The sequence below is a fragment of the Chrysochloris asiatica genome, unplaced genomic scaffold (assembly GCF_000296735.1).
Source record: "Chrysochloris asiatica unplaced genomic scaffold, ChrAsi1.0 scaffold00014, whole genome shotgun sequence".
NCBI classification, from domain to species: Eukaryota; Metazoa; Chordata; class Mammalia; order Afrosoricida; family Chrysochloridae; genus Chrysochloris; species Chrysochloris asiatica.
This window is the reverse complement of record NW_006408532.1, coordinates 15,771,588-15,785,157: the sequence shown is the minus strand read 5'-3', so window position 1 is coordinate 15,785,157 and position 13,570 is coordinate 15,771,588. Positions and strand designations below refer to the sequence as shown.

At 39.3% G+C, this 13,570-nt stretch overlaps 1 protein-coding gene across 1 annotated transcript in view; it reads left to right on the top strand.

Annotated features, from left to right (window-relative positions):
- TRPM3 (transient receptor potential cation channel, subfamily M, member 3) overlaps positions 1 to 13,570 on the top strand; it is an 805,178-nt gene that overhangs the window by 371,653 nt on the left and 419,955 nt on the right. Inside the window, 2 exon segments of the mRNA XM_006834915.1 lie at positions 5,814 to 6,027; positions 10,880 to 11,004. Of these exon segments, the coding sequence (XP_006834978.1) occupies positions 5,814 to 6,027; positions 10,880 to 11,004 (339 nt within the window).

Sequence of the window (13,570 nt, the reverse complement as noted above, 5' to 3'; positions counted from 1 at the left end):
ATGTGAATAGTAGCTTAAAAGGGAATCTATTGCTATTTATCGTGCAAAATATTTTTAACTTATATGGTTTGTAAGTCTTGATATTCCCCCAAGCCTAGTTTATTCCTCAAATATGCTTTTCTGGAATAAGTCAAAGTGATATCAATTCAATCCAGAAAAGTCAACAAGTTGTAACTACCTGCGTATCAGAGAGTCAGCGTAGAGACACAGAAAATTTCATTCTTTCATCTCACTGCTTTTGTTATCTAGATATTTTTCTTACAAAGAGTCTCTCAATGGATATGATAAAGAAGCTTTTATTTCAGTGTTTGTCTGCACTCCTGCAATACCCCCTCTCTAGCCCCAAGGCTCCTTGCAGAGGACAAAAGTACACATTGCTGAGAATTTCTTTTGATAGATAATCTGAAAGTTCTTGCCTCCTGCATATGAATTGGTACACAAAATATGTCATTTGTTATATAGTGAACTCTAGTTATATTCTGTTGATAAAGAATATTTGACAAAAAATGGCAACATGTACTCTGTCCATTCTGGAATTATTTCTTGCTATGTAAATCAAATTAATATAGAGCCAACTGTAAGAGCTCCAATGCTTAGAATTCTGGCTTGTGTTTGCTCATTGTTGTTGTTGTTAAATGTCATCAAGTCGGTTCCAATTCATAGTGATTCTGTCTAGAGTATCCAAGGAGTGACCAATGAGTTTGAACTGCTGACCTTGCAGTTAGCAGTCCAGTACTTATAGGAAACTTCAGCTTTTTCTTACCTCTTGATGGTCCAATCTGTTTTGTCAAATTGCTTCCATATTTTGTGCATGTTTTACCTCATAGTTTTTTTTAAATATATTCAAATATACTTTAGCAAAGAAATCAATGTATGCATATTTAAACTTATATATATATATGCAAATGGGAGAAAGATGAGGCTTTCTGTTCCCGTAAAGATTTACAAGCCTTGGAAACCCTGTGCAAGGTCGCTATGAGTCGGAACCAACTCCACAGCTCTTAGTAGCAACAACAACATATATGCAAAAACTAATATATATTTTTCCAACAAGAATGTCTCCTAGACCCAAAAGTATTACAGTAAATTGGCATCTTCTAGACAATATAATTTATCAGTACATTCAAAATATATGTTGGTGTGATTTCATGCAAAGCTATTCTTTCTGTGGTTGTACAACTTCAATATTTAACAAATTTTAAAGTTATTCTTAGCGTAGTGGTTACGAATCGGGCTGCAAACCGCAAGGTCAGCAGTTTGAAACTACCAGCTGTTCAGCGGGAGAAAGATGAGGCTTTCTGCTCCTATAAAGATTTATGGCCACGGAAACCCTGTACAGGGTCGCTATGAGTCAGAACCGACTCCATGGCACATAACAACAACAACAACACAATATACAAACTGGTGTGGTGCTGTAGAATAAGCATTGGTCTTGGTGGTTGAAACCCACCAGCTGCTTCTCAGAAACCCTGTACAGGGTCTCTGTGAGTCCGAATCAATTTGACAGTACATAACAACAATTCTGATTGGGAACGTGGTGGCTCTGTAGGATAAGCACTGGTCTGTGAACTCTAAAGACAGTGGTTCAAGCCCATCAACTGCTCCTCGAGAGGAAGATGATGCTACTGTCTGTTCCTGCAATGATTTACAGCCTTGGAAACCCTATACAGGGTCTCTATGAGTCATACAGACTCGATGGCACTTAACAACAACACCTCCTACCTCCCAATATAGATGCTGTTAATGACCTGCCTTTTAGCTCTATCCTCTTAACTCCGTAAATTATTGTCATTATCATTTATACAACCAATGCTTTTGTAGATTGATCATATATTTGCCAACATATTTTTCCCATTATTTCTGTGCCCAGACAACCCATTTGGAATCATGTTCTTTTGCCTATTGTATATACAATAAAATTTCCTTCAGTAAGGACTACGAGAGATACCCTCTCTCAGTTTTGGTGTCTGAAGAGATTTATCTTTTGCTATTATTTTCCTAAGATATTTTTGCTGACTATAGAATTGTAAACTCACAGCTAATTCCCCTCAGTACACTAAAAGTACTGACTTCAAGTGACCTTTGTTAGTGTTGAGGAGGAGGTCTTTGGTTTAATAACTGCCTCTTGATAGATGATGTGTCATTGTTTCTAGCTGCTTTTGATATCCTCTTTTCCGTATTCTCTCTGATGTGTATATAAGTGAGACCTTCTTTTCTTTACCTCCTTGAGATTCATTGGGATTCATTAGATTTGAGGACTGGTATCTTTCAACACTTCTGAGAAATTCCCAGAAAATATTCCTTCTTCTCAAGTCTTTAATTTTTAACTAGAATTATAATCGGCTCTTTCAAAGTTGAATATTTTTTCTTTATATTTTCAATTCCATTATCTTTCTAGGCTGCTTCTGGCTTGTTTCTCTGATTCTCTCTTTGGTTTCTTAATTTAGTTTATCTATTAATCATATAAACTTTACATTTTAACTGGGAAACCCTATATAGTGTCTCTATGAGTCAGAATCAACTCCAAGGCACTTAATAGCAACAGTTTAATATTTACTTTCTTATGGGAATTGACAATTCATTCCCTAATAGAAGATTCCCAACTTTCATATTCCAATCACTAGTAATTATCACTGTATCTTGATTGCATATTTGATCAATTTCAGACTGAAGAAGTTGGTGGTTGTTAAGCGCTTTTGAGTCATTTCTGACTGATAGTGACCCTATATAGGGTTTCCAAGGAGCAGCTGGTGGGCTTGAACTGCCAGCTTAGTGGTTTACAGTCCAGGGCTGATCCTACAGCACCACACCAGTTGATGGAATTCTTCAATTTTTATCATCACTGGATTTAGTGGTTAGTGTATAGATTTGAATAATGGTGATATTAACTGGTCTTCCTTATTGTTTTTGTTGTTGTTAAGTGCCATCGAGTCGGTTCCGACCCATAGCGACCCTGTACAGGGTTTCCGAGGGTGTAAATCTTTACAGGAGTGGAAAGCCTCATCTTTCTCCCGCGGAGCAGCTGGTAGTTTCGAACCGCTGACCTTGTGGTTCACAGCCCGATTCGTAACCACTGCGCTACCAGGTCTTCCTTATAGGCGTATGGATATTATACTACCACAGACAGCATTGTACTTCAATATAGACCTTGAAGTGTTCTTTTTGACAGTGAAAGTGATGTCATTTCTCTTCAATGTGTGGTTTCTGGCATAGTAAACCGTGTAATTGTCATATTCAAAATGGCCAATACCAGTCCATTTCAGCTCATTCATGCCTAGGGTTATCTATCTGTATGTGTTTCATTTAATTTTTGACAGATTCCAATTTTCCTAGATTCATATTTCTTACACTCTGTGTTCTGATTATGAATAGATGTTTACAGCTATTTCTCCTCATTTTGATTTGTTCCCCATCAGCAAATGAATGTCATGGAAGCTTTGCTCAATTCATATCATTATGGTGAACTCTACTTTGAGGAGGCAGCTCTTGTTAGGGGCTCATCTTTTGGTACTATATCTGACAATGTTCTGCTGCTATTAAAAATGTTTTCATCTTATGGACTCTATTTAATAATGTTCCACTGCTATTCATAAGGTAGTCAGTGGCTAAATATTCAGAAGTAGTCCACCTCTCCTTCCTAGTCTATCTTAGTCTGGAAGCTCTGCGGAAACTTGTCCACCAGGGGCGACCCTGCTGGTTTTTAGAATACTGGTGGCCTAGCTTTCAGAATCCCAGCAATACACAACCCACCACAGTACCACACACACACAGATGAGTGGTCCCCTAGTAAACACAAAACTAGATTTAACCACTAAAGAGGATGTGAAAATTGTTCATGGTTTAGCGGTCTCATGATCAAAGCCTGCTTTGGTGCTCAGTTACCTCCCAAGGCTCCAATTTATTTTGTTACTGTTGTTGAATGCCATCAGACAGTTCTGACTCCTGATAACCCTGTATAGGGTTTCAGAGGAGGGGCTGGTGGGTTTGAATTACCAACCTTGTGGTTAGCAGTCAGTGCTTATCCTACAGAGAGATATTCCTTCTTTTCATACCAGCTCAGCAATGCAGTTGTAAAAAGTTTCAAATATGTTTGCCTAGGATTTTAGTTGTTTCTAGCTGTAAATAAATAAATAAAAATTTTTATATAATTATATTGAGAGCTCAAGGAGCTCTGGTAGCGTAGTGGCTACGAATCGGGCTGTGAATCGCAAGGTCAGCAGTTCGAAACTACCAGCTGCTCCGCGGGAGAAAGATGAGGCGTTCTGCTCCTGTAAAGATTTACAGCCTTGGAAACCCTGTGCAGGGTCGCTATGAGTCAGAACTGACTCCATGGCACATGACAACAACAACAACAACATATTGAGATCTCAATGAGTATCTGGAGGCCTGGTGTGGCACTGTAGGGTAAGCACTCAACCACTAGGTTGGTTTGAACTGCAAAGTCGGCGGTTCAAGCTCACCAGTCACGCCTTGGAAACACTATACAGGGTTGCTATGGGTCAGAACCGACACAACATCACTTAACAATAACAACAAATGAGTATCTTTATGATTACATAGATGTTTAACGTTGTATATGTTTTTAACATTTCATTTATATATGCTTATCATTTTATTTCTAGTTGCATCTGGTAAAACTTTGATATGTGCTACAAACTTTAATTTTTAAATCATTTTATAAGAATAATTTGCATGCCTCTTGTCATTTTTTTATTCAAACAATCAAAAAAATATTTGGTATGCCATTATAGATTCAAATAAACGTAATCAGCTGTTACCTTATAAAATTCTCATTACATTATGGAGAAATGTTGGATTTTTCAGAACCTCTCAAAATATTAGATTCACAGTAGTTATTTCTGTGGCCTGTAGGATAAGCACTAGACTGTTAAGTATAAGATCAGTGGTTCAAACTTCCTTGTAAACTCTATATAGAGAAAATATGAGTAGGAACTGATAGGTGGTGGTTATGTGCTGTGGAGTTGGTTTCGACTCATAGCGACCTTGTACAGGGTTTCTGAGGCTGTAAATCTTTACAGGAGCAGAAAGCCTCATCTTTCACCCATGGAATAGCTGGTAGTTTCGAACTGCTGATCTTGAGGTTCACAGTCCGATTCATAACCACTATGCTACCAAAGTTCCTTAGGAACTGTTTAGACGGCACTTAAAAAAAACAACGGGTCCAGTTGATACAAAGGGATTGTTGTTGTTGTTGTTGTTAAGTGCCATCAAGTGGGTTCCCACTCATAGCAAACATATATAGGGTTTCTGAGAAGCAGGTGGTTTGTTAGAATCACTGACCTTATGGTTCAAACTGACCTTGTGGTCCAGTGCTGATCCTATGGCGCCATATCAGGAATTACCTGTATTGAAAAAATTCAAAGCAATTGAACTATGACACAAAGATAAAATAATGTCCTTTGAGAAAGAATTCATTCCAGGAAGAAATAAGTTTGCACTGCATTTTATAAAATTGACAAAAATATATATATATAAGTTTGTATTGTCATTGTTGTTAAATGCCATCAAATTGGTATCAACTCATGATGACCCTATACTGAGTTTCCCAGGAGCAACTGGTAGGTTTGCACCGCCGACCTTGCAATTCAATTTGAGCTTGCAGTCTAGTGCTTATCCTACAGCACCACACTGGGATTCCATAAATTTGTAGTAACCTACAATTTTAAGAGAGTCTTTTAAAATGGTGAATTTGTCTAATGAATGATCACTCCTCTTTTTAAATCTGTTTTCACATGACACACTTTCTTAAAGTCACCGCGCACCTCCCTAACCGATGGTCTTTCTTCTTCTAGTATGTGCGCGTGTCTTTTGATACGAAGCCGGATCTCCTCCTACACCTGATGACCAAGGAGTGGCAACTGGAACTTCCCAAGCTGCTCATCTCTGTCCACGGCGGCCTGCAGAACTTTGAACTCCAGCCAAAACTCAAGCAAGTCTTTGGGAAAGGTCTCATCAAAGCTGCCATGACAACCGGAGCATGGATATTCACCGGAGGTGTTAACACAGGTAAATGGAAGTAATGTAGAGAAAGGCAACAAAGGCCCCAAGAAAGTTGTGACTAAGGGTGTCTTCTAGGAAGCTCTCTGCATGCTCTCTGTGAGTCGCTACCGACTCGACAGCACTTAACAGCAAGGGTAAATAAATGTCTTTATGACCCCTACCTCATCCCCTAAGGAGCTCTGGTAGCGTAGTGGTTATGAATCGGGCTGCTAATCTCACAGTCAGCAGTTCAAAACTACCAGCTGTTCCGCGGGAGAAAGATGAGGCTTTCTGCTCCAGTAAATATTTACAGCCTCAGAAACCCTGTACAGGATCGCTAAGAATCGGAACCGACTGAATGGCACATAACAACGACAACAACAACCTCATCCCCTTACCCATGTGTGTTCAGAGTCTCTGGTTACCTCTCCTTTTACTGATTCACTCTCCTTCCTTTACCTCAATGGGAACTGTACAGCGCTTTCCTAATGTAGAATTACTTAGCATAAACACCAGGTGGGAATGTTTAAAAGTGAACTATACAAAATTTGTAGACACAATTAGTGGAATTTTACAAGATCTTTCCAGCAGCCCAAGTTACCATATAATCATCCAATAGTTTTTTTGTTTTTAAGCAATATCTTAAAAACAATGCCGTCTCTGCTTTGTTCTTTAGGCAAGTCTACGTTTGGTGCCAAATAACTTTAATTTTTTATAAAATGTCATTTCCATCTGGAACATAAATTATTATAGCAAAGTTCAGGGTATTATGTGTTTAGCATCTAAACTACTTCTTTAAATCATTCCCACACCAGCAGAAAACGCACACTACTATGGATTCTAAACATTTTTTTTTTTCTACCTGCCTAATGAGTTTCTGTGTCACAATAACAGAAAGCTGTCAAGTCAATTCTTACTAACCCACTAACAAATAATTGCTTATCTGCAGAAACTTAAAAATGGGCAATAGATAATGTAATGGATGCCTTAAATTTTTTACGTGTTTCCTCAGCCTTAATCAGAACTTCCAGTTGGAAGTGCAGAAGTTTACGTTACAGTAAAACCTACTATGAAGCTCAAAAGCCATTTGATTTCATAGGGCTTTCTGGAAATAATCTTGGACCAACTAGAATTTTTTTTCAGGGAAATTAAATTTTAATTAACAATGATATTTTTGTTGTTGCTTATGATTTGGCTATTGTTTGAAGGAGCTGTACACTCAGAATTCTCCTAAATACATAGAATTTGTATACATTTAGCACACAGCTCCATAGACAACATTTTAGCAATGGATTCTGCAGTGTCCAAGCCTGCTATTGTGTGGAATCTTGATTCAATCCTTCAATTAACATGATCTTAGTCATCTTCTTATTGTTTATCTGGTTGTTGTTTTCGTTGGGTGCCATCAAGTCGGTACCGACCCATAGCGACCTTATGCTATGAACGAAACACTGCCTGATCCTGGGCCAACCTCACTACTGTTGCCACACTTGAGTCCATCGATTCTGCCACTTGGCCAATCCACCTCATTGGGGTTCTTCCTCTTTTTCTGTGACCCTCCACCTTACCAAACATGATATCCTTCTCCAGTGACTGGTCCCTCCTGACAATATGTCCGATGTATGAGAGACGAAGTTTGGCCATCTTGGCCTCTAAAGAGCACTCTGGCTGCATTTCTTCCAAAACAGATCTATTGGTTCTTTTGGCAGTCCATGCGCATGGCACTTTCAGTATTTTCCTCCAATACCACAACTCAAAGGCATCAATTCTTCTACAGTCTTCCTTATTCACTGTCCAGCTTTTGCATGCATATGAGGTTATTGAAAATAAGGTCAGGCGCACCTTAGTCCTCAAGCTGACATCTTTGCTCTTCAACACTTTAAAAAGGTCTTGTGCAGCAGATTTGCCTAATGCAGTACGTCATTTGATTTCCTGACTGCTGCTTCCATGAGTGTTGATAGTTGATCCAAGAAGAATGAAGTCCTTGACAACTTCAATTTTTTCTCCATTAATAAGAATGTTGTTTATTGGTCCAGTGGTGAGGATTTTATCTGGTTGTTGTTGTCAGGTGCCATCGAGTAGGAAATGACTCATAGCGACCCCATGCACAGCAGAACGAAACAATGTCCGATCATGGGCCAACCTCACTACCGCTGCCACACTTGAGTCCATCAATGCTGCTACCTGGCCAATCCATCTCGTTAGGGGTCTTCCCCTTTTTCTCTGACCCTCCACCTTACCCAGCATGACATCCTTCTCCAGCGACTGTTCCCTCCAGACAATATGTCCAAAGTATGAGAGACGAAACTTAGCCATCTTGGCCTCCAAGGAGCACTCTGGCTGCACGTCTTCCAAAACAGATCTATTGGTTCTTTTGGTAGTCCATGGCACTTACAGTATTCTCCAACACCACAACTCAAAGGCATCAATTCTTCTACGATCTTCCTTATTCACTGTCCAGCTTTCGCATCCATATGAGGTTATTGAAAATACCATGGCTTGGGTCAGGCGCACCTTAGTCCTCAATCTGACATCTCTGCTCTTCAATACTTTAAAAAGTTCCTGTGCAGCAGATTTGCCCAGTGCAATACGTCATCTGATCTCTTGACTGCTGCTTCCGCAAGTGTTGATAGTTGATCCAAGAAGAATGAAGTCCTTCACAACTTCAATCTTTTCTCCATTGGTAAGAATGTTGTTTATTGGTCCAGTGGTGAGGATTTTTGTTTTCTTGACATTGAGATGTAATCCTTGTCGAAGGCTGTGCTCTTTGATCTTCATAAGTAAATGTTTCAAGTCCTCTTCGCTTTCAGCAAGCAAGGTTGTATAATCTGCATATCGCAGGTTGTTAATGAATCTTCCTCCAATCCCGATGCCACATTTTTCTTCATAGAAGCTAGCTTCTTGTATTATTTGCTCAGCATACAGGTTTGAATAAGTATGGTGAAAGAACACAACCTTGTCGCACACCTTTCCCAAATTTAAAACATTCAGTGTTCCCATGCTCTGTTCGAACAACTGCTTCTTGGTCTAGGTACAGATTTTTCAGAAGTACAATTAAGTGTTCTGGAATACTCATACTTCTCAATGTTGTCCATAGCTTGTCATGATCTGGTAGTAATCAAATATTGAGGGCTCCTGGTATGGTGCTGTAGGATCAGCACTGAACTGCAAACCATAGAGTCGACAGTTCAAATCCACTAGCTGTTTCTTAGAAATCCTATACAGGATCGCTATGAGTCGGAAACAACTTGACAGCACTTAACAATGACAATGACAATCAAATATTGACAGAGCGATTGTTTTTCAATGATTGTTCAAGTTTTAGGTTCTAAGTTGCACTCACAGCTTAGCTAGGATTGCTTGTTTGTGATTGTGCAGACTGTTATATTTTTTAAATACTTGCTCTTCATATAGAGACCAGCTAAATGGTTCTAGAGGTTCAAAAGGAACTGTTACTAATATTTTATTTCTGGGACCTTGGAACAGCTATTGCTTTTATTATTTTATGAACTATACCACACACACACACACACACACACACACACACAAAGAATTTGCTGCAAAACTTCTTTAAACCAAAAAGCAGATCTCTGCCTCACTCCAGGATTAGTGTTCAGTTAAAAATCCAAATGAAGTTCTAATAGTGGGGTGCATGGGATAGGATAGGTAAGGGGCAGAACTGTGGCAACTGAAGGACAAACCAGGAAGTCAAATTTCTTGTCCCAGTCTGACCCCAAAAGATGCTTTGTGGTTCAAACTGACCTTGTGGTCCAGTGTTTGTTCTACAGCACCATGGCAGCATTCCTTACGCTGCTTTTTACAATTTTGTAAGTTTTTATTGTGAAATGAGTGATAATTTACACGGGAGAACATCAGCTTTACATTTATCTTATCATATTTCATTTCCTTGCAATGATTACAATCCCTTCCATGCATCATCAATCAGCAGCATTTGCTTCCATTCCCTCTGGGTTTTTTTTTTTTTACATACACTGAAGTACTCAGGCATATATAAACCATTCACACAAACAAAGGGTATACCCTGCAAGCCTTCCCCGTGGCCATCAACAACACACAGCCCCTCTCCCTCCATGAGTCTAGAGTCACCAGCCCCTCCATTTCTCCATCTCATCATCTCTGCCTCCATCGAGCATTGCTGCTTCTCTGGATAGGGTCCGACACTCCACTCTTCTCCCTCCATGGTCCCAGGGTCCTCCGCTCCTGGACTGCAAGATCATCCACTTCCCTCCTTTTGTTACAAAACGTCTACCTTTATATTTGCAACATTCACAATCAGTCATGATGCTTATGCTGCTTTTTAAAGAATGTAGTCAAGGTCTTGGTTCTTAATCATTCCAACATATTGTTATGCTTCATAATATAAGAAAAACTTTCTCTAAGCTTGTTGTTGTTGTTGTTAAGTACCATGGAGTTGGTTTCGACTCATAGCGACACTGCATAGGGTTTCCGAGGCTGTAAATCTTTATGGGAGCAGAAAATCTCATCTTTCTCCTGTGGAACAGCTGGTATTTTAGAACTGCTGACCTTGGGGTTAGCAGCCCAATTTGTAACCACTATGCTACCAGAGCTCCTTAAGCTTAAAGAGTTGCATTTATTATATTTATACACATTGGATGCTTTTTCATTTAAATTACAATAAGAAAGACATTGCTACATACATCACAGGTTTGGCAGATTGATCTAAGAAGACAGCAATACGTTTAAGTTTTCTTCTAAGTGTATGTAGTTTGTATGGAAATGTGTCCAAATTTTATATTCAGTGCTTTTACTCCTCAGTGAACAGTTGTAAGTTCCTTCAGAAGGATGGAAAGGTAATTCCTCTCAAAGACAAGATTAACACTTGCATTGTTCTTCTTAGGTGTTATTCGTCATGTTGGAGATGCCTTAAAAGACCATGCATCAAAATCTCGGGGGAAGATTTGCACCATAGGCATCGCCCCCTGGGGAATTGTGGAGAACCAAGAGGACCTTATTGGGAGAGATGTAAGTCTTAGGGGGCGACTTGTTACATGATTTCCTACATGGGGGATTTTCTTAAAGAGGAGATCTCTAAACAGTCAAATAAGATGAATAGTCAAAATATGTGTATTATAATATTCTTTTAGTCTCTATCAAGTCCAACTCATTGGTGGTACAAATTGCTACTTACAAGGTTAACAGTTCAAGTGGACCCAGAGATGCTTCAGTAGAAAGGCTTGCTTATCTAGTTCCAAAACCCAGCCATTGAGAAACCCTGGCAGCACAGATCTGCTCTGGCCCACTTGGAGTGGCTGTGAGTCAGAAATGACTAAACAATTGCTGGCTGACTGCTTTTAGTACTCACTTTCCAAAATGAAACTCAGGTAATGTGTCGTTTATTGGGAGACAACTTATTTTTCAAAGTCAAGATAAATTCTATGTCAACTCTTATGATCAAGAACGATCCAAAGTAAGACTTGTCAACTACACTCTTGTGTTTGGCTCAAGCAGTGGTCTTTCTGCACCCATCAAATCTTGCTAGAGCTCTTGGTACAGTTACATTTATATATGGGACTCATCATTGGCAGGACACATCCAGCTAGAACTGTCTTCTCCCCGGGGCTCCAACCTCTTCATTATTTGTATGCCTTTCACCTACCAGAGGGAAGTTGCAGAGGTAGTTGCTTTTCAGTCAGATACATAGCTCTCTTGGTAGGCCTTTCTGTCATTAAAATCTTAGCTACATGGGTGGGTGCTTTATTTCCATTTCAGCAGCTACTCAGAATGTTTGACCAGGTCAACTGGGCACCAGCCTTTCTCTCCTCTTCTCCAGTCCACAATCAGAAATCAAAAGAACTTGGTGCCATTGATTCCAAGTTACCATTTTATTCCTCTTCCTTCTAGAGGTCTCCTCAGGTTTATCCTTATTGTTGTTAAGCAAAAAATAGGTCATGTTGAGCTTTTATAGTGGTTTGTTTTTTCCTACTAATCAATGGATTTCCCCCTTATGTAACACTTCTCAAGATCCCATTGATAGGAAATACACTACATTGTATTTAATTTGAAAATTTATTTAAAATTGCCACACTTCATTTGTTTTTCCCTCAATAAAGTTAGCCATCAATTGCTTATCATTGTGTGATAATCAGTACAGTCCTGTCTTCCCAATTAAGGCTGGTCTGTGATAGTGTGTAACCAATGTGCAAAGTGGTCTTTCATAAGGCCTTCTAAAGCCAAAAAATCAAAGGGAAAAAAAAAAAAATCAAGAGAAGTTGAATATTAATAGCTTCTATTGTGTCTCAATACAATGTAGCATAGCTTATACATATTTAAAATGCAGTGCATCACCATTTGGCCAAACAAAAATATTAAATGTCATGAAACACAAGCAGTAAACCAGCACTCCTTTACTCATTCAGAACATTTAAGTAAAAAGCAACATCAATATCAATCCTACCATACTGAGTGTGGTGGTGAGGGGGGGGTGTGTACCATCAAGTAGACTCTGACTCATAGCAACCCTGTAAAGGGGTTCCGAGGCTATAAATCTTTTGTTGCTCTCAAGGAGCGGCTGGTGGATTCAAACTACTGACCTTGCAATTAAAAGCCCAATGCATAACCCACTATGACTCCACGAGGGCTCCTTATATTACATTTAGAAAAGCTAATTTATGCATAGGGTTTGTTGTTGTTATTGTTACGTGTCCTTGAGTTGGTTCTGATTCACAGCGATCCTGTATAGGGTTTTGAAGGAGCAGCTGATAGATTTGAACTGCTGGCCTTATAGTTAACAGTTCAGTGCTGATCATAGAGTGCTTATCCTACACTAGGACTTCATGTACAGGGTGAGGAATGACATACTTCTTTGATTGGCGTAATATCTTAACTAAAATGTACTGGCCATTTTATATCACACACAAATTCAATGCCAAAAGAGTTATATAGACAGAACTGGCTAGAAAAGTAAATATTGCTAGTATTTTAGACTGACTGTGGCTAGTGTTTTATGTAATATTCTTCAGGAAATACTTGCCTTAGACTCTAAGTCTGCTTTTAAATGTATGTTAATTTTGAACTTGAAAGAATATATGTATAAATGTACACATGTATTGTTGTTGTTGTTGTTAAGTGCCATCGAGTCGGTTCCGACCCATAGCGACCCTGTACAGGGTTTCCGAGGCTGTAAATCTTTACGGTAGCAGAAAGCCTCATCTTTCTCCCGCGGAGCGGCTGGTAGTTTCGAACTGCTGACCTTGCGGTTCACAGCCTGATTTGTAACCACTACGCTACCTATAAATGTATATATATACTTTTTATTGTGAATTGAATGAACGTTTACAAACAAGATAATCAGTTTTACATTTAGCAGATAGTATACTTTGTTTCATCCCAATGGTTGCAGTCCCTTCCCTGGAACAACAGTCATCCTGTTTCCCCACATTCCCATCCCTTCTCCCCGTTGTCCGTGGGTTCATGTTGCCTCTTTGATTTTGAATGGTTGACCATTCCATCATTCATACCTTACTAGTGTTGTTCGCCCTATACCTCTCTACTGCTTGGCTGAAAGAGGGTGTGTTCTTTTCCAAACCTG